Source organism: Ascidiella aspersa, chromosome 4 (assembly GCF_963924565.1).
Source record: "Ascidiella aspersa chromosome 4, kaAscAspe10.2, whole genome shotgun sequence".
Classification (NCBI taxonomy): Eukaryota; Metazoa; Chordata; class Ascidiacea; order Phlebobranchia; family Ascidiidae; genus Ascidiella; species Ascidiella aspersa.
Genome location: NC_139450.1, coordinates 7991640 through 8011863, shown reverse-complemented (window position 1 = coordinate 8011863; position 20224 = coordinate 7991640). Strand labels below are relative to the sequence as shown.

At 40.9% G+C, this 20224-nt stretch overlaps 1 protein-coding gene across 1 annotated transcript in view; it reads left to right on the top strand.

Moving 5' to 3' along the window:
* Positions 1–20224, top strand: part of LOC146146964 (sushi, von Willebrand factor type A, EGF and pentraxin domain-containing protein 1-like) — a 31824-nt gene that overhangs the window by 1891 nt on the left and 9709 nt on the right. Inside the window, exons 4-26 of the mRNA XM_083387889.1 lie at positions 320–460; positions 2475–2684; positions 3289–3498; positions 4223–4423; positions 4946–5125; positions 5875–6075; positions 6535–6714; positions 7493–7693; positions 8861–9040; positions 9672–9854; positions 10389–10571; positions 11325–11507; positions 12210–12389; positions 12914–13099; positions 13176–13358; positions 14171–14356; positions 14761–14946; positions 15496–15681; positions 15886–16071; positions 16658–16840; positions 17347–17532; positions 18561–18746; positions 19549–19743. Of these exons, the coding sequence (XP_083244015.1) occupies positions 320–460; positions 2475–2684; positions 3289–3498; positions 4223–4423; positions 4946–5125; positions 5875–6075; positions 6535–6714; positions 7493–7693; positions 8861–9040; positions 9672–9854; positions 10389–10571; positions 11325–11507; positions 12210–12389; positions 12914–13099; positions 13176–13358; positions 14171–14356; positions 14761–14946; positions 15496–15681; positions 15886–16071; positions 16658–16840; positions 17347–17532; positions 18561–18746; positions 19549–19743 (4296 nt within the window). The remainder of the gene's footprint in view (positions 1–319; positions 461–2474; positions 2685–3288; positions 3499–4222; positions 4424–4945; positions 5126–5874; positions 6076–6534; positions 6715–7492; positions 7694–8860; positions 9041–9671; positions 9855–10388; positions 10572–11324; positions 11508–12209; positions 12390–12913; positions 13100–13175; positions 13359–14170; positions 14357–14760; positions 14947–15495; positions 15682–15885; positions 16072–16657; positions 16841–17346; positions 17533–18560; positions 18747–19548; positions 19744–20224) is intronic.

Sequence of the window (20224 nt, the reverse complement as noted above, 5' to 3'; positions counted from 1 at the left end):
CACGATAATACAGTTTATACCTGTAATGCAACAACTACGTTTTTTGTCTAAATTAGGTTTATGCAGATCTACTAGCTCTATTCCTTTCAAAAATGATTAAAACCTATACATGTCGCAATTCGTATATGTCAAAAATTGTTGTGCTTGGGCATTTTTTTTTTTACAAACGCTGAACTATGTTCGAGGAGACTTAGCACGACAGCGGCATTTCTACTGTTTTATTTTGAAAACCAGTTGCTTTTGAACAGTTTTGCGGTTTTATCAAAAACAATGCTTTAAAACACAGCGACATTTCGTTAAAATATTTTGCGTGTTTTAGATCGCCAAGTTCCCTCTTATTCTGACCCACGTTGCTCCAACGTCCAATGTGGAGGAACCAGAGCTGATTGCGGCTGGTACAACGAAAGGATTGCCTGCATCTGCAAACCAGGCTATTTCATTTATGGAAGGGAATGTATCGGTAAGTGTGCTTGACTTTTTTTATTTGTTCGGCCTAAAAGCGTACTGCTTCACAGTCTATATGCTATAGCTTTACTTTTAGTTTGTATTTTGACCTTCGAAATTCACACCTTCGCTCGTGCCTATTCGGGTGCTTCCTGCGATTTGTAAACAACGAATTTGAAAGTGTAAATATTCTGCAGACTTTCTTGTATGTAATTGACTTTGATTAAGACAGGAAAGTCTAAAGAATATTTGCTGCCATTTGAAGTCTTAGTCGTCCTTTTCGTGTATGGGCGAGGAGTTAATTCATTAAGTGAATTGTAAATAATAACGCAACTTGCAGGTTACGTATAACACAGGTTGGTAAAACGGTCCTTTAACGATATTGAGAAACAATGCCTGAAAATAAGCCAACTGTTTCCCTGACAAAATTTTATGAAAATATGTAAGCTATTTAAACTAAATTATTGGAAAGAATCGCTTGGTCACACCAAGGGATGGTAATATCTCTTGACTTTTCTACACAAGCTGACATATTAAACGTCTTTGACCCGGTTCCCAAACTACGCTTTATAAAATTCACAATTCCAACCCACGTTGAATAGCTTTCAGTATTCGCGTCTTGAAGGAAAATCTACCACAAAATATCTCTAATGTTCGCGATAAACTAGATAGGGCGTGGCGGGATTGCAAATATTTTGCAAGGTCAACGCGTAAATAAATATATCGTGCGCGTACCGACCTCGTGTGAGCACCATAAGCCAGTTCCGAGTATGGCCAAAAAAAAAAAAAAAAGTTATCTCTGTTTAGAAAACTGGTCCATCTACTCTCAGACAATTTGCCTATTATCGAATCACTGGCCAGCAATCATTTCATAAAGTTAGTTATTCAAAAGGAAAAAAATCTAAAAAAACAACAACAATTGGTTGAAAAATGATAAAATAGCAAGGACTCGATAAAACCGACTGTTAAATACTCGAGCTTCGCGTAAAAATCGTTAAAAGAGAGAACTTGACAAAACAAAACAAAGATTTTTTTTCTGTATGTAGACGCCCTTGCAGCTTTTACTGTTTTAAGTTCTGCTTTTAAATTTTGCAAATTTTTAAACGAATATTGCTTTTAAAATGTCGGCTTACCACTGCTGGAAAATCAAGCGGAAAATAATCCAGAAATTCGTGTGTGCGCATGTTGCAACCCGCCAGGCAGGTCAAACAGAAAATCGCGTAGGAAAAACGCGCCCGTCCTACATTAGATGGATCGATAAGTCGCCTATTTGGCCTGTTTATCCTGAGGCCTCATGCTAACGTGCCCTCAGGCCAGGTCGCAAATTCGTGTTCCGAGCAAACGGGCGACCTGACCGCGCCTACGCATCGGGTCGAGTTAGCCGAAAAGGGGAACACGAAAGTCGCGCTTATCTCGTTGCTCTGTGTGGGGTGACACACGACAAACAGTTTGCAACGATTTTAATTAAATGCTGGACTGGAGCAACTTGTATTTCTATTTGCACTTAAGCAGCTCTCTTTTTAACTGACTTTGTGTAAAAGGATAACCCAATCCGGATTTTACCAAATATGCCACTTTGTCCAACGGCATTGTTTTAGTATTTGAGTCAAAATAAAGAATTTCAATTGATATTTTTTGGTCGTACCGCCTTGTAGGTGTTTACAAACTGAAAAATGTTTAAAGTCTGAAAAGCATATAGGCTATGCTAAAAGTATAAAAATTGGAGCACCAATATTTACCTTTCAAACTCCCAAACTAAATTTATTGTGAATATTGAATATATTTTCAGTTCAAATTCTAGTTCAAATTCTGCTTTTTAAGAATTCGCTAATTCTAATCTAATTTAGGAAAACTGAAAATGACCTAATTATATAATTCTAATCTAATATTAAAAAAATTACAGCCTAATGCTAAAATTTTAATTGTAGCCTAAGTCCGGTCTATTTTTAAGCTAAATATATATATTTGTTTAAAGTCCGCCGAAACCACGGCCCTATAATCTCTAACCGCGCGAAATCTTTTCGAGACAGCCAAACCGCAAAGACAGGTGGTAACAGTACAAGGCTGCCCCAGACCGACCGTCTCAACCTTCCACATCGTGGCGCCCTTGGAAAAGAACGTCTGGAACGCTGGTGACGCAATCGCCTTCGCTTGCCAGGAGGGGTACGTCACTGATGGAGCAAGGTTCGGCGTTTGTAAGAGCGACGGAACCTTCGACATCGCGGTTCCCAGTTGCCTAAGTAAGTTCGAGCTTTGCTTCTCTCTGAACTTTTTGCGGGCCTTCGTCTTATAGACTGAGCTTAAAGGTCTCGGCCGATCGGGGAAAAGCGTACACAGACAAACACTTTGACAAATCACCAAGAGTTTTTTTTTTCCCAAGACGGACTCACTAACTAAAGATTTTGTCTATTCGTTTATGTCGGCTTAATGTTAAATTAGCTGGCTGATAGAGCTTCTTGACATGTATTTGTAGACTGAAAACTGAGGTCTTGGTCAAACAGGGTAAAACATTATAATAAAAAAACTTTGCCAGATCAACTATTAAGAGTTTTTCCCCCAATACAGACTCATAAACTAATGTTTAGTTTTCTCCGTAAAATTGAGCTTCCTAACAAGTGTTTGTAGACGGAAGTTTAAGTTCTCGGCCAATCATGACAAAAAAAGACTTTTTTCCCAAAACAACCTTACGAACTAAAACTTGGGTCCCTATTAACAAAGCCTTCGTGTTGAACAATATCACCTAACAGAAAATCACCTAACGCTGCTGTTATAGATTATTTTTCGCACTTGTTGTGCTTGTCCGCAATTTTTATCCGCTTAACACCGCCTTCCGTCTTTCGCCAGGAAGAGACCCGGTTCCGTCGGTTGCCCCTGCACGTTGCACCAACCCGGCCGTGCCTGCCATGGGCGGATACCTGCCTCTGGGCAAGTCTTCTTGGAACGTGGGAGAGATCGTCGCCTTCACCTGCCCGACCGGCTACTCACTGAGCGGAGACGCCTCGGCCAGATGTGAAGCTAACGGACTTTTTGCAGCGTCGTCCACACAGTGCAACTGTAAGGGTTTGAGATTTTTGTATGAGAGTTGTCTTGGGCGCAGCAGTGGTTGTTTTAGACCTGTGGTCAATTTCGTGATTTTGTCGAGTCGTAATTAAGGTTACTTGCAAGATGAATTCAGTCCAAGTTAAATTGTATGCGAAAAATTTGCGAGTCCGTGTCCAAGTAACTGTCATGGCAAGTCAATTCCAAATTTTATCAAATAATATTTTAGAAAATTAAGTCCAAGTCAAGTCATTTTTTTAAAAGACTAAAGTCAATTTAAGTAATTTAAAATGATCTACTTGAAAACTTTTTTCATTGTCAGATATTAAGGCCTTTTTGGTGTGCTTAGGCGTAATACTAAAATGTTAAGAGCAACTGCTTGGACGGCACAATGGTATAGGGAATAAGATTAATGAGGCTGACGTGTTGTTTTTTTGTTATTTAGCATACTTTTGGTAGAGTAAAATTATTTATTAACAAGGAAAAACTTACTTACAAAACAAATGCTAATTGATCCTAATTACTTGAGGATTCGATTACCGGTATTTTCTCGTTACATTTTGTTTTAATGATTTGATTCGCGAAATTCAGTTATGCCAATTTTTGGAAATCGGAAACCTAATTTTTGGTCCAATATAAATTAAAAAAGGTGACAAGTTTTGCACAAGTGCAACCGATTCAAACTATACGGGAAGCCAGATGATCTACAGTAACCAGACAACCTTGCCATTTTTCGCAGTGATCGTGACTCAAGCACCAATCACCTGTGCCGTCCCTGCTGTGCTGCCCACTGGTTTGCGAGTCGTGAGCCCATCAAGACCGGTCTGGCTCCCCGGCAGTAGTGTGATTTTCGGATGCAACGACGGCTACCAAATTTCTGGCCTCTCTACGGTCACTTGCGGGGCGAATGGAGCTTGGAGCACATTGCCAAGCTGCACTGGTAAGTTCGCTAACCCTTGTGCTTGAGCACCTTTTGCCCTAAAAATGAAATATTTGCCTTGAAAAAGGTTGAGCGCCGCCCTAGTGTGTATGCTGTATATATTTACACGTGTGTGTATTTTGTGTCTGTGCGTGAATGGCACTTGTTCTGGAAGAAACACACATATACACAATGTGTATGATCTATTATCTAGAAGGGGTAATACTGAAAGGTTTAGAGAAAATGCTTTTACAGGATAACCCTAAAATGAAGAGCATAAATTAGGCCAAAGCTTTGATTGTTTTTTTTAGCATCTTTTGGTTAAATTATTTTTTCATTACAGAACTTGCCAATTAATCCTAATTAGTTGGGAATTTGATTGACATCACGTCTAAATCATATTTTATTTTGTTTTTACGCAAAATTTGGTTATCCACGTCGGAAATCGGAAATCCCTAATTTTTATTCCAATACAAGTGTACCTGATGGTACCTATACGAGCAGATACGTGAGCTAACCCGCGAACATTACAATTTTCCGCAGCGATCTGTGCCGTCCCTGCTGTGCTTCCCGCTGGTTTGCGAGTCGTGAGCCCAGGAAGAGCGGTCTGGCTGGCTGGAAGTAGCCTGACTTTCGGCTGCAACAGCGGCTACGAACTTTCAGGCGTCCCTACTGTCACCTGCGGAGCAAATGGAGTTTGGAGCACATTGCCAAGCTGCAACGGTAAGTTCTCTAACACTTAATCAAGCAATTTTTGCCCTCAAAACAAAACTTTGCCTTGAAAAAGATGAAGCACAGTTTTAGTAGGCTATGTATGTTGTATATATTTATATGTTAGTGCATTTTGTGTCTATGTGTGGATGGCACTTGTTGTGGAAAAAACACACATATACACCATGTGTATGATCTATGATCAAGTCAAGTATAATAAAAAAAAATAGTGACTTGAGTACATGCCATTGACTTAAGTCATTACAACCTAGATTATTACTCTCTAAGAGAAAAATTAACAATGTTATACGGCTTTGATAACAATACAGGGGCTATCTTTGAACATTAAAATACAAATTTCATTCTTTCAATTGCTAAGAATTTAGAAGAGGTAATACTAAACGGTTAAGAGCAACTGCTTTAAGGGGATTACTGTGAAATGAAGAGCATAAAGTAGAACGAAGCTTTGACTGTTTTGTTGAGCATCTTTATGGTTAAGTAGAATTAGTTTGTCATAAAAAAAAAAAAAAACTTTTTGCATAAGAAAAACTTTTTGACAAATAATTGCTAATTAATCTTAATTACTTGGGGATTTGATAAATTGTAATTATCAGTATTTTTTCTTTAAATTTTGTTTCAAGTTTTTGTTTTTGCGAAATTCGGTTATTGTATATCCCAATCTACTTTGGACATGTGTACCCGTTTTTACCTATACGAGTAGCCAGGTGATTTAACCCGCAAACCTTGCAATTTTGCCGCAGTGATCGTGACTCAAGCGCCAATCACCTGTGCCGTCCCTGCTGTGCTGCCCGCCGGTTTTCGAGTCGTGAGCCCAGGAAGAGCGGTCTGGCTGGCCGGAAGTAGGTTGACTTTCGGATGCAACGCTGGCTACCAAATCTCAGGCGTCCCTACTGTCACCTGCGGGGCAAATGGAGTTTGGAGCGCATTGCCAAGCTGCAACAGTAAGTTCCCAGTTATTCTATAATCCACTTTGGGAAGCGGATATCCCTAATTTTTATTCTAATATGATTTAAGAAAGGTGACAAATTTGCACTTACAACAGTAGTTCTCAATCTTTTTGATCCTGTGCACCCTTTCAGTCAATTTTTAAATCTAATCTTCTCTACAAATTTATTTGGAAAAATGTCGTTTACAGAAACATTTTAATGTAATTCTTAAAACAGTTCGTAAACAAAGTGTAGAGTTCTTTATTTTTTCTCGAAATTTCTTTGTACAGCCACTATCTGCATTATTGCCCTAAATTGAATATACGAAAAACAAATGCAGAAATAACACATGGCACAGACAGTCAGTAAGAGATTAATATTAAGACACAAATTCCCCTTTAGTAGGGAATTTCGCACTGCTATAAGAGCAGCGACGTGATCTAACTAACCAGCGATCCTCACAATTTCCCACAGGGATCTGTGCCGTCCCCGCTGTGCTGCCCACTGGTTTGCGAGTCGTGAGCCCAGGAAGAGCGGTCTGGCTGGCCGGAAGTAGGCTGACTTTCGGCTGCAACGCTGGCTACCAAATTTCAGGCGTCCCTACAGTCACCTGCGGAGCAAATGGAGTTTGGAGCACATTGCCCAGCTGCAACGGTAAGTTCTCTAAACTTTAATCAAGCACTTTTTGCCCTAAAACGAAATATTTGCCTTGAAAAAGATGAAGCACAGTCGTAGTATGTATGTTGTATATATTTATATGTGTGTCACTGTGTGTTTTGTGTCCATGTGTGGATGTTGTTATAAAAGAAACATACATATACACCATGTGTATGATCTATGATTAAGTCATGTATGATAAAAAAAACATTGACTTTGTCATTACAACCTAAAATCTAGATCATTACTCTCTAAGAGATAAATTAACAATGTTATACGGCTTTGACAACGATACAGGGGCATCTTTGAACATTAAAATACAATTTTCATTCTTTGAATTGCTGATAATTCAGAAGGGGTAATACTGAAAAGTTCAAAGCAACTGCTTTAACGACATAGCTGTAAAATGAAGAGCATGACGAAGGACGAAGCTTTTATTGTTTTGTTAGGCATCTTTTTGGTTGAATTAGTTTGTCATAACCAAAAAAAACTTTTTGTCTTAACATGATACTTTTTGACAAATAATTGCTATTTAATCCTAATTACTTGAGGATGTGATTACCGGTACATTCTACTCACATTATATTTTCATTTTTGATTTGCCAAATTCGGTTATTCTATATTCCAATCTACTTTGAAAAACGAAAATCCATAATTTTTGGTCGAATATAATTTCAAAAAAAGATGACAAAGTTGCACAAGTGCAACCGGTTAGTACCTACACGAGAAGCCAGGTGATCTACAGTAACCAGCAAACCTTGAAATTTTCTCGCAGTGATTGTGACTCAACCGCCAATCACCTGTGCCGTCCCTGCTGTGCTACCCACTGGTTTGCGAATCGTGAGCCCAGGAAGACCAGTCTGGCTCCCCGGCAGTAGGGTGACTTTCGGCTGCAACGCCGGCTACCAAATTTCGGGCCTCCCTACCGTCACGTGCGGAGCAAATGGAGTTTGGAGCACATTGCCGAGCTGCAACGGTAAGTTCCCTCAACTTCCATAAAAACAAAATATTTGCCGTGAAAAGGGTGGAACGCAGCCGCTAGTGTGTATGCTGTACATATTTCTACTTGTGTGTATTTTGTGTTTATGTGTGGATGGTAGGCCTACTGGTTGTGAAAGAAACACACATATACACCATGTGTATCATCTATGATCAAGTCATGTATAATTAAAAACAGTGACTTGAGTATATGCCATTGACTTAAGTCGTTATAACCTAGATAATTACTCTCTTAGAGATAAATTAACAATGTTATACGGCTTTGACAATGATACAGGGGCTATATTTGAACATTGAAATACAAATTTCGTAAAACTGCTTAAAATTTAGAAAGGGTAATACTACAAGGCTTAGATGAACTGCTTTAACGGCATAACTGTAAAATGAAGAGCATAAGAAAAGCCGAAGCTTTTATTGTTTTGTAGAGCATCTTTATTGGTTAAGTTAAATTAGTTTGTCATAAAAAAAAATTTTTTTGACAAAATAATTGACTAATTATTCTAAATAAGTTATTTTGAATTTGATTAACGGCACGTCTAAATCATACTTTATCTTATTTTTTCGCGAAATTCGGTTATTCTATATTCCAATCCACTTTGGAAAGCGGATAACCCTATTTTTTACTCCAATATGATTTAAGAAAGGTGGCAACTTTGCACAACTGTACCTATGCAACAGTGGTTCCCAACCATTTCATCCTGTACACCCTTTTAGTCAATATTTAAATCTAATTATCCACTACAAATTTAGTTTGGTAAACTAACGTTTACATAAATGTTTTAATGTAATTCTTGGAAGGAAAATGTTAAATCACATGAAATCACACAAACAAAATGACGTTACACCCAGCTCATTAAAGTGACCTAGACTTGCATAATAATTCGTAAACAAGTGCAAAGTTTTTTCTTTTTCTCGAAATTTCTTTGTAGATCAGCTATCTGCATTGCTGCTTAAAATCGATTATACGAGAAGCAAATCCAGCAACAACACACAGCACAGACAACCAGTAAAAGATTAATATTGTGACACCGATTCCTCCCTACAATTTACAAAATCCCCCCCTAGAGGGAATTCCTCCCTAGTTGGGAACCACTGCTATACGAGAAGCTACGTGATAACCCGCGCACTTTACAATTTCCCGCAGTGATCTGCCCCGTCCCTGCTGTGCTGCCCACTGGTTTGCGAGTCGTGAGCCCAGGAAGAGCGGTCTGGCTGGCCGGAAGTAGGCTGACTTTCGGATGCAACGCCGGCTACCAAATTTCAGGCCTCTCTACCGTCACATGCGGAGCAAATGGAGTTTGGAGCACATTGCCAAGCTGCAACGGTAAGTTCTCTAAACCTTTTCTCAAACACTTTTTGCACTAAAAACGAAATGTATGCCTTGAAAAAGATGCAGCACAGCCGTATGCTGTATACGTGTGTGTATTTTGTGTCCATATGTGGACGTTGTTATAAAAGAAACAGAGATATACTCAATGTAAATAATATATTAAGTCAAGTAATTTAAAAAACTGTGACTTGATTACATGTCATTGATTTAAATCATAACAACCCAGATAACTACTCTCTAAACTAGGAAATAACTAACCAAATGTTATACGGCTTTGACAACGATACAGGGGCTACCCTTGAACATTGAAATACATATTTCAGTCTTTCAATTGATTAAAATTTAGACGAGGTAATACTAAAAGGTTAAGAGTAACTGCTTTAACGGCATAGCTGTAAAATGAAGAGTATAAAGGAAGCGGAAGATTCGATTGTTTTGTTAAGCATCGTTTTTGTAATTGCTAATTAATCCCAATTAGTTGGGAATTTGATTACCGGTACGGTTATTCTATGTTCCAATCCACTATAGAAAACGGAAACCCTTAATTTTTCCTTTAATATGGTTTAAAAAAGGGTGACATATTGCACAAGTGCACCTGATAACCCGCGAACCTTACAATTTCCAGCCGTAAGCTGCCCCGTCCCTGCTGTGCTGCCCACTGGTTTGCGAGTCGTGAGCCCAGGAAGAGCGGTCTGGCTGGCTGGAAGTAGCCTGACTTTCGCCTGTAACGCCGGCTACCGAATTGCGGGACAACCTACCGTCACGTGCGGAGCAAATGGAGTTTGGAGCACATTGCCAAGCTGCATTGGTAAGTTCTCTAAACCCTGCTAAAGCACTTACAGGTGACGTCTTTGCCTTAAAAACGAAATGTTTTTGCCTTGGAAAAGATGAAGCGCAGACGTAGTGTGTCCATATTATATTACACAAAAATCCAAACTAGATTGACTGATTGCAATTAGCTTTTCCGGAAGTATTGTGAGTGTATGTTGTTGCAAAAGGTTTATCCTAGATCCAAGAAAATAAGATTGGTTTAATATAATTCTGCTCCTGCATTTGTTTGACTTAAAAACCCAAAATAAGTTGGGCTTGATATGATTTTATACGCTTGCATTTGTTGGACTTTAAAATCCAAACAAGTCGGGCTTAATGTGATTTAAAATAATTTGGTTATGATATGGTAATGGGCTTACTTTGGGTTGAGCCTAGGACCCAACATAAGTTAGGTTAGGTATTTCTCGGAATTGACCGAGCAGTGTACATGTCTTTGCGAGTGGTTATGTGTGTGTGTGTGTCCAGTACCTAAGGTTTTTCCCTAGCAATAACGCGCCAGAGTGAACTTTAGCGATTCCGACCTGCCAAAGACCGCCGGCGCCGCTCAACGGTATCATCGTTGGGTCGCGCGACGTTTGGCTGGAGAACGGCGTCGTTACTTACAGATGTAACGAGGGATACCAATTGACCGCCGGGCTAATAACGGACGTTTGTACGGCGGCTGGGTTCCGGAATCCAACTCCAACCTGCACTCGTAAATGGACTCCTTACATTGCATCTGAACACACTTTACGCTTGCTTTGCTTGGTGGCTTTTTAGGGAACACTGAGGAAGCGCTGCCGTCGTGCACACACACTCACAGGTGCACGCGGCGCGTTACACACACATGCTTTGCGGCGAGATTGCAAAAGAGATTTTTTATGTTTTTATCGGACGATTTCAGAAATTAATTTGCTTTGAAAGCACATCTTTTACGTTTTTTAACTTTGCATTTCACGTGCTGTGAGGTTAATGAGGGTGTACGACATACCTTGGAAAACCCTGTAACGTGACTACGCTTTAATTTAGTTACCGCTTTGGCTGTTTGCTTTTAGTGTTGCTTCACCTCACTGAGATTTTGCAATATTAATTCAATTCTTTGGAGCATAATGGTCGGTTGCAGTAAGAATGTCAAATAAATAACTAGGTAGCATTTTGAACGTTTTCGAATATATCTTACTACCTTCTCACTAAAATTAATTAAGGACACTCGAAACGTTCAAAATGCTGCCTACTTCTGTGTGGACTTTGAATCGAATTCTTTTTTTAAGCATTAATTCAGTTTAATCGTGTTTACGTCATTTTTGTCTGAATTTCCAGCACTTTTTTCTGTGATTTTTCAGCTGTTATAATACCGTGGACAGCAACTGTATAACGGCAGGCGTTAATCAGCAAAAAAAAATACTAACAAAATTTGAGCCCATGCACGCACGGTTTGACTGACCAACTTGATTTTATCTGAATTCAGTCATTGTGACCTGCACGAAACCACCAGCGCCGATAAACGGTTTCGTTGTGGGACCAAATACGGTTTGGCGAGAACGGGAGTTTGTCGTTTACCGATGCAACGAGAGGTACGAGATGACGGCAGGCAACCCAAGGGACGTGTGCACAAACACTGGATTTAACAATCCGGCCCCTGTTTGTTCTTGTGAGTTGCGTTGGATTCATTCGATAATTGCTTGTTGATTGTTTTTGTGGCCTTTGTACGGCCTAGCTTAGCTCCACATATCTTGGCCGCGTACAATTTGTTCTGTTTGAATCGACACGAACATAGTTACACTTGATGAACCGTGCTAATTTCAAAGCATGTCAGGGTTAAGGTAGGATGCTAAAAGAGCGCCAAAATAGGGATTCATGTTAAAATATGCAAAAGCTTGTCGAGAATCTAATACAATTTGTCTTTATACAGTGCCACCTGATTCCTCTATTTAGAATTAGACAAATACGGCCATATACAAATGTTGAAATATATTTATTTTAAGACCACAACCGTTTAATATTACGTTCGGTGTCAAAATGTAGGCCACGACAAATACGATTGCATTGATTGTACTTATCTAACCTTAAAGAAGTCTTCATTAAAGCTAAAGCACTCGGTGTAGTGTTAAACCCGGCACAGAAGTGTTTTGAACTAAACACTTTCAAGAACAGATATATTAACACCATTACATCCAGTCGGCGTAAATCAATTCGTAAAAAAAAGTTCCAACACTCAATTACTTCATTTCATAATTTTATCTCACCGCCACCGGTTGTCGCACATCATCGGAACCGCCTTCGCAAGGCGCAGCCAGCCAAGTCATTCCGGTCTCGCTAATCCCAACTTTCTCTACTCCCCCCTAACGCACAGTGGTGGTGATCTGCACGAGACCGAACAACCCGGTCGACGGCCTCATCGTGGGTTCGCAGAGAACGTGGAAGGAAGGCGAAAGAGTCACGTTCAGCTGCAGGGTCGGCTACGAACTGACGGGCAGAGACAGCGCCATCTGCGGGGCGAATGGGTTCGACAACCCCGGTCCCACGTGCACGCGTAAGTGCGGCCATTTTTGAATAGCACAAAAAACGCGCGAAATCGCGGGAAACGGCTACATATCGGGGTCAATTTCGGTTACTTCCAACTGATAATACGCTATTGACTGATTTAAACGCTGGTAACATAAAGTGTTCAAGGAATTTGTAGCTACATCTTCCCGAATCGCATTTCTTAACGTTTTATTTTCGTATGGTTAAAGTTGCTGAAGGGCGCTTTAGTTGTTTGTTCATTAAAAATTGAAAACAATCGGCAAAATTACAAGCTCATTAGCGCACTGGTTTTAACAAACAAACGCATTTCGACCACAAGCTATAAATAAGAAAACCCAAGGTCTTGATATAACACCCGACTAATTCCCATACAGTGCTCTGCGCCGTAACTTGTTCTTTACCGCTTTATTCCGCTCATGTATACCAAAATGCGCCATACAATAATACCTCCAAGATAAAAGGGGCCGCGCCAGGGTAGGGCTCATAAACCAGGAAAAGATTTTCACCCGATTGTGCGTTTGCAACACACAGGCCGTGTGGTCAAGTGCGATAGCCCGGTCCCCCCTCAGAACGGCCGCATTGTGAACCTATTGACGGACTGGATTGAAGGAAGTTCGGTCAACTTTGAGTGCTTGAACGGCTATGAGATTGAAGGGATAGCCTCGGCAATTTGCCTTCCGAATGGACGCTTTAGCGCACCGCCACCAATATGCATTCGTAAGTGCTCGCTTGTCATAGATTTGAAGCTTACAATCGGCTTGCAAACTGTAAAGCTCCTATTTTTGCGCAACAGGGAGTCCTGTAATCTGTCCCAGGCCGCAGCAGCCCCAGAACGGTTTCATTGTCGGCGGGCCGCCTACTTGGCGTGATGGAGATTCGATCTCGTTCGATTGCAATCCTGGCTACGACTTAGTAGGAGCTTCTTCGGTCTCTTGCCAGCGCGACGGCACATTTGGACAGCTGCCTATCTGCAGGCGTAAGTTGGGTTCCGACTGCTGCTGTTTTGTGGCTTTGGCAGGGAGAACCTGGAACAATTTGCCTGAAGAAAAACTTGATTTTGGCTTTGTCTTCTGATGATCTCCTTTGGCTGGTTTTGGCTCTTTACACAACCTTGGCTGCTTTGGCTGTTTGATTTAAATTTGCTGGTGGTTTTCGGGGCCTGGCCTCATTTTTTCCATTGGCTTTGGTGTGAGCTTTGTTTTTCATCGAAACTTCAGTATCTCTTTGCTTGACAAAAGCCGTCTGTGTTGGCTTTGTTGGTCATGCCTTTGCCTTGCATCTTTAACCACATATACACTTACACGTTACTACATAACCAACCAGAGCATTATTTTCAATGTTTCTTCTTCAAGCTCTTTAAATCATTGAGAGCAAGAAATGTGAAAGATAACGATGCTCGGATCAAATTCATATTTTCACTAACCTTCCATTTAACAGCAAAACGTTTTAAATTCGCAACTAATCAATCTTAAATTATCATGCAACTTTAATCCCATCAAGTCACAAACAACATAAAACCATTGCAAGTTTTGTATTGTTACTAACCTCCATACAAACCAAACACATTGCTTTCGGTTTCCAAAGCAATTCATAATTCAGCACATTTTATTGGCTATTTCATTTACCGGTGTATCCTTGTATTAACAACACCTTCAAACTCCCACAAAATCATGCTCGTTATGGCTCAGCGCGGTTGATTTTCCAGGCTCAGCGCTTAGACAAACTCGCTCCAAACCCGTCTCTGCTTAGCACACTTGCCATAGCGTTTTCAGCCGCTTCCTCCAACAGGTCGTATTGTAAACTGCGAACCGCCGATTGCGCCAATCAACGGACAGATAGCTGGCATAACGACCGTCTGGACCGAAAACGACACTGTAACTTACCTGTGCAACCCCGGATTTTCCATGTCCGGAAGCAGCACGGCAGTATGCCAGTCCAACGGTCGTTTCAACAACGTGCCACCACGATGCATTCGTAAGTGTAAATGGCTCCTTAGTTCGCTTGCCTTGCACAAATCTTTTAGCTCTAGGTGTTTTAATTTTGATAAAAAAAATCCCCCCACGAACGTTTTCTTGAATTTTGATAAAAAAATCCCCCATCAAAAGTTTAAAAATCAAATCGTTAGAACAGCGAATTAACAAACATTACAAAATCTTAATTTTTAGCCTACTTTAAAAAATATTTATTTATTTCCTAAAACCAGACATGATGAAAAATGTAACAATCCCCACAGACTGTAGGCCGTCACTGTAAAAATGCGCAGCTCAAAAGCAATCGCGATCCAAAATTGTTGCCACACAAAACGAGCAGCTATCTATAGCCGAGCGAACATAGCAACAGCAACGAAAAACCAGCAGCCGTCTCGTTATTGACCGCAGTGAGACTGGTAACCTGCGCAACGCCGGCGGCGCCCGAATACGGCAGCATTGTGGGCACGCAGACCTTGTGGACCAGAGGCGAGGTTGTTACGTTCGAATGTAACGACGACTATATCCTGAGCGGCAGCGCCACGGCGGTCTGTCAGGCAGACGGCCTTTTCAACAACCAGCCACCAACGTGCACTAGTAAGTCGCCTCGAACGCTTGCCTGTCAAGCAAAGAGCCAAGGAAAAAAATAAAAAACGTGTCCCGCCAAAGGACTACGACCACGAGTGGACATTGATAACCCATAAGTTAATCTCGTTAGAGAAGGATGTCCTCTTCTCACAATCAAGTTATACACTTTTGTACAAAAGAGCATTTGAAAATGTAATATGAAAGCTCAAAGTTTGCAGTTCGTTGGCTATGTGTTGTTTTTTAATATAGCAGGAGAGTCATTGATTCGGTTTGTAGTGTTTGGAGCCGCGCTCATGTGAGTAGCCCCCGTGATTCTTTATCGTGAAGAGTGAGCGTCTGCACGAACCACGCTCTGGCCACATAACGAGCATCATTTTAATTCGATCCCAACGGTTTGCGCCGATTAGCAAAAGCGCCCAATGCTAAATTGCAAAATAATATACTTCTACTAAATGCACATAATAACATATACCAACGCCAGTGTACTTTCATCACAATAATCTTCACTGAATGGTCATAAATCACGTCTTATCATCCTAAATTAGTTGTTGATCCTAGGGAGGCTGGTTACATGTACAAGGCCCAACATTCCACCACGTAACGGCTTTATCGTGGAAACTACAACCACGTGGAACGTAGGTCAAAGTGTGACCTTCGGCTGCAACACTGGTTACACCCTCTCCGGCGGCAGGACTTCAGTGTGCCAGGCGAACGGTCAATTCAGTCGCTACCCAGTGTGCATTAGTAAGTAGGCGAAACGCTTCGATAAAGAGACGCTGTTATTAATTTATGTCCGCAGGCTATAAAAATTGCCTTGTGGAGAAATATCTACAAATATGGGTCAATGTTTAGTGGTTTTGTAGTTTGACTCTGTTTAACGGTATTTGCGGGAGCTACGTTCGGCTTTGAATGATCCAATGAGGTACAAACCAAGTTTTTCTGTCTTAGAGGACGCTGTGATTTGTGCAAGGCCCAACGCGCCAGACAACGGTTTTGTTGTCGGATCGCAGACCACGTGGAACGTAGGTCGGAGCGTGACCTTCGGCTGTAGCCAAGGTTACGAGCTGGTTGGACGGTCATCCACCTGCCTTCCGACGGGTGTTTTTAGTCCAAGTCCACGTTGCTCTTTAATCCGTGAGTTGACGCTGTCTGGATTGGATTTTGGTACAGTTAATTCCAAAGGCGAACCTATACCGGGTGGTGTAAAGCAACACTCTATATTTGCGAGTTTAACAGATCCTTATGGACCTATCGAAATTTATGCATGCATGATTGCACGGTTTTAGATACTTAAACCTTGTTTCTACAGGTTTTTAACGTGGGCTAATTTCTCATATGGGCAAAACTTCGGTAACATCAGCATTTGTTTTCTGGAAAACGCTATGTTGAATTCTTAGCATGTCAGAGTTTTCGATACGCAGTGGTGTTTTCAGCGAAACAAAGTTGGTAATTTGAAGGGCTGACTGTTCTTGTTTTTATATAAGATTGAATTAATTTTTTTCTGTGAAACGGCTTCACGTGTTACGAAGGTCAACCCGTAACCTTATCGGTTGTCAGGAAGATTATTAACATTTTGCGAAACAGTTTGCATGCTAACCTGCTGGTTAAGTTAATTTTGTTTCTTTTGGCAAAAACGGCTGAATTGTGAAAACTTAATCAAAATTTTATACTGTAATGAGAACGCTAATAATGAACTAACAGGCTGTTCTGAACTATATAGAAATTGTGGTGACCTGTCCGAAACCCAAAGCGCCACAAAACGGCTTTATCGTGGGCGATAAAGATGCCTATCAAGTTGGAGAAAACGTAGAGTTCGGTTGTACAGGCGACTACACGTTTGAAGGCGCAAACAACAGGGCCGTATGCCAGGCGACAGGAGCCTTTAGTGCAATTCCTGTTTGTAGTAAGTAGGCCACGCTCGCTTTCCCCAGTCTCAATACCACGGTGGCTCTTTTCTGCTTTGTCCTGTTTAATTATTAAAACAAAATCTTTCGCTACTGCATCACAATTTGGTTTGTGTATCCGGTCATAAGGGCGTATCAGTAAATGCTTCACGGCATTTAAAGTGCTACATATCGCAGCATCCTGACAACAGCAATTGACGAAAAATCGTCTTTTTGTTGAGCTTACAGGCTCAGTTTACTTCTTGTCTCGTAGTTTTAAATGTATTCTTTACAATATTGCTATTTTCATCGCGCTTGCTTTCTAGTATGATGTTTTTACAGCAGTACGATTAGATCGAATCAAATCGGAAACCTGTATCAATTCGATACCGGTGGGGTGTTGCTCTAACGATTTGTAAACCTGACGACGGCTTTCAAGTTGCATTTCTTGGATTCGTTACCTGCTTACTGCCTTGCTGAATTCTATACGCTACTATATAAAATTGCTTTCTTTTTTAATCAATAGAAGTAGTGGTGGTGACCTGCCGAAGACCCCAGTCGCTACAGTTCGCCACCATTGTGAACGCGAAAGATTTCTATCAGGTTGGGGAATACGTAGAGTTCGGTTGTAGCGGTGGCTACACCTTTGGAGGCAACAGCAACAGAGCCCAATGCCAAGCGAACGGAGTCTTTAGTGCACTTCCTGTCTGTCGTAAGTAGGCCACACTCGCTTTCACTCTGCTTAATACCACGGTGGCTTTTTTTCTCAACGCAGAACACAGTCTGGTAGAAGAAATTGAAACAAATGACGTAATTTAAATTTTGGCTGAATTTGATTTGTCAATTGCAAAAGCTTTCGCTGCCATATCGCAATTTTCTGTGCGCATTCAACGATCTTGAGGGTGTTTTTGCAAATGTATACCCCTTTATCGCGCTACGCAACACAACATTTCGGCAACATAAAGTGAAGAAAAATCGAATTGAATTAAGGCATACTTTTTCGGTAAGCCTAAACGCTTCGGTTTACTCCTTGTGTTGCAATCCCGATTATCTTCTTTGCAATATTCCCTTTTGCTCTGCTCTTGCTTTCTGATTTGGTATTTTACGCCAGTATACAATAATATTGCATCAAATCCGAAACCTGTATCGATTTGATACTAGTGAGGGGTTACCACCGATTCGATATACATTAGAAGCAATTATTCACCATGGTAAGCATTACAACATAAAAAAATGATACTAAGATCGCACAACTAAGAGTAAATAAACAAAATGCTGTAAAGATAAGAAATGGCTTACCGCCCTTGCATGACCACATTTAGAGCCGTCTTGCTTTTTTTAGTTAAATGAAAGTGTCTTCACCATGCTTTCAGATGTTCAGCACAAAGTATGGGATAGAGAACTAACAAAATATATCGCTTAACGTTAAAATGCTTCTATTAAAGGAAGTGTAAAACTCCAACCTTTATTCTCATCCCGATACCTGTTCTATTGAAAACAAAAAAGCGAGCTTGAAACCTGATAGCGATAATTTTTCACTGATAGAACCCAAGGCATGGTAAGTTATGCTTTCCATGTAACAATCATTTTGCAGTTTTTAATCTTTGATGGTTATGGATTAAAGAAACGGTTTGCCTGACTAACGACGTCTTCCAAGTTGCATTTGTTGGATTCGTTACCTGCTAACAGCCTTATTGAATTCTATACGCTGCTATATAAACTTTTTTTTTTAATCAATAGAATTAGTGGTGGTGACCTGCCGAAGACCCCAGTCGCCACAGTTCGCCACCATTGTAAACGCGAAAGATTTCTATCAAGTCGGCGAATACGTAGAGTTCGGTTGTAGCGGTGGCTACACCTTTGGAGGCAACAGCAACAGAGCCCAATGCCAAGCGAACGGAGTCTTCAGTGCACTTCCTGTCTGTCGTAAGTAGGCCACACTCGCTTTCACTCTGCTCAATGAGATGGTGGCTTTGTTTTGCTTTGTCATGTGGCGTTTCTCTCAACGCAGCACACAGTCTGGCAAGAGGAATTTAAAGAAACGGCGTCATTTCATTTTGGCTGAACATATGCTTACAATTACTTGTATTTCACATTATCGCTAACTGCTTCACGGATTTAAAACCCTTTAGACTTTATGAAAAATCATGTTTTTTTCCTTGCTTCATATGGCATCACACATTCTGGCAACAGAAATCACAGAATAAGATTTATCTTATTTAAGCTTAGCTTTACTTTCTCTATTTCCATTGCAACTGCTTTTATTGCTATATACTTTGCTTTGCGCTTTGATTTCTTTATGGTGTAATTCAGGGAATTCCAATAAGATCGTATGGTAGAACATCAGGCGATACCAAGTGCTGCGCTCAATACTAATTTGGCATCAGCGCCAAATTTTAAGAAAAAAATCATCTTGATTTTTTAACATTTAAGTCTCACAATGTGCAATGTTGTGAGCGCTTTACAGACCCTTGCGTCACCATTAAAATCTATAAGATCTCGCAACTAAATATTGTCGTGATTGGTTGTTAAAACATGGCCGGACCAATGCGTTAACTAAACCGCTATATGCACGAGTGCTTATCTAAAGGATTTTTCGCAATGGTTGCCTGTAATGAAACCGAACACTCGCTTTCCCACTGATCGCAGCAGCAGCATGACCGCAGCCTGCGAAAATGCGTCGTTATCGCGCAACTTACCGCCCTTGACGCTCTCTTGTCGCCCGCAGAAGTTAGGGTCGTGCCTTCTGTCTGCCCCCAGCCCCAGGCCCCAGCAAACGGCATCATCTTGTCGCCGTTCAGGGCTGCCTGGCGCATTGGTGACGAGGTCACCTATGGTTGCAACACTGGTTACGTTCTGGGAGGTAGCCCGACCGCACGCTGTTCAGCGAACGGAAGGTACACCACAACGGCCATTTGTTCGAGTAAGTGCTAAACGGAACAACTGTTGGGCGACTTACCTTAGATCGACCATTTCAACGCCAAAATGCTTTAAAATAATTGAACGCGGCTTGTTAGGCTGTAGTTCGTTTCTTGCCCGTCGCACCTTTTGTAAAATTTTAGGGCTAGGCCATAATGAGCTAACATTTGAGTTGATTCTGTGAAAATGACGATTGGAGAACCATAACCATGCTTGTATTCTTCCATTTTAGGCTTTATTTTCGGACAGAAAATTTTAAACTAAAAATAAACTTTAGAGTCCCTTTTGTCAAAAAAACACAGCCGGATAAATGTTAAACAAAGCCTGAAAAATGTTAAAAGAAACAATACTTTTAGCATCAGGCGAATTTTCGAGCTGTGTGCCAGGGTGACGCACATAATATGAAGCGTATGCGAATGTGCCCGTTTTGCTAAACTTCCAAGAAGATTTTTACATTTATCTATTACCTTTATGAAGGTACGGAC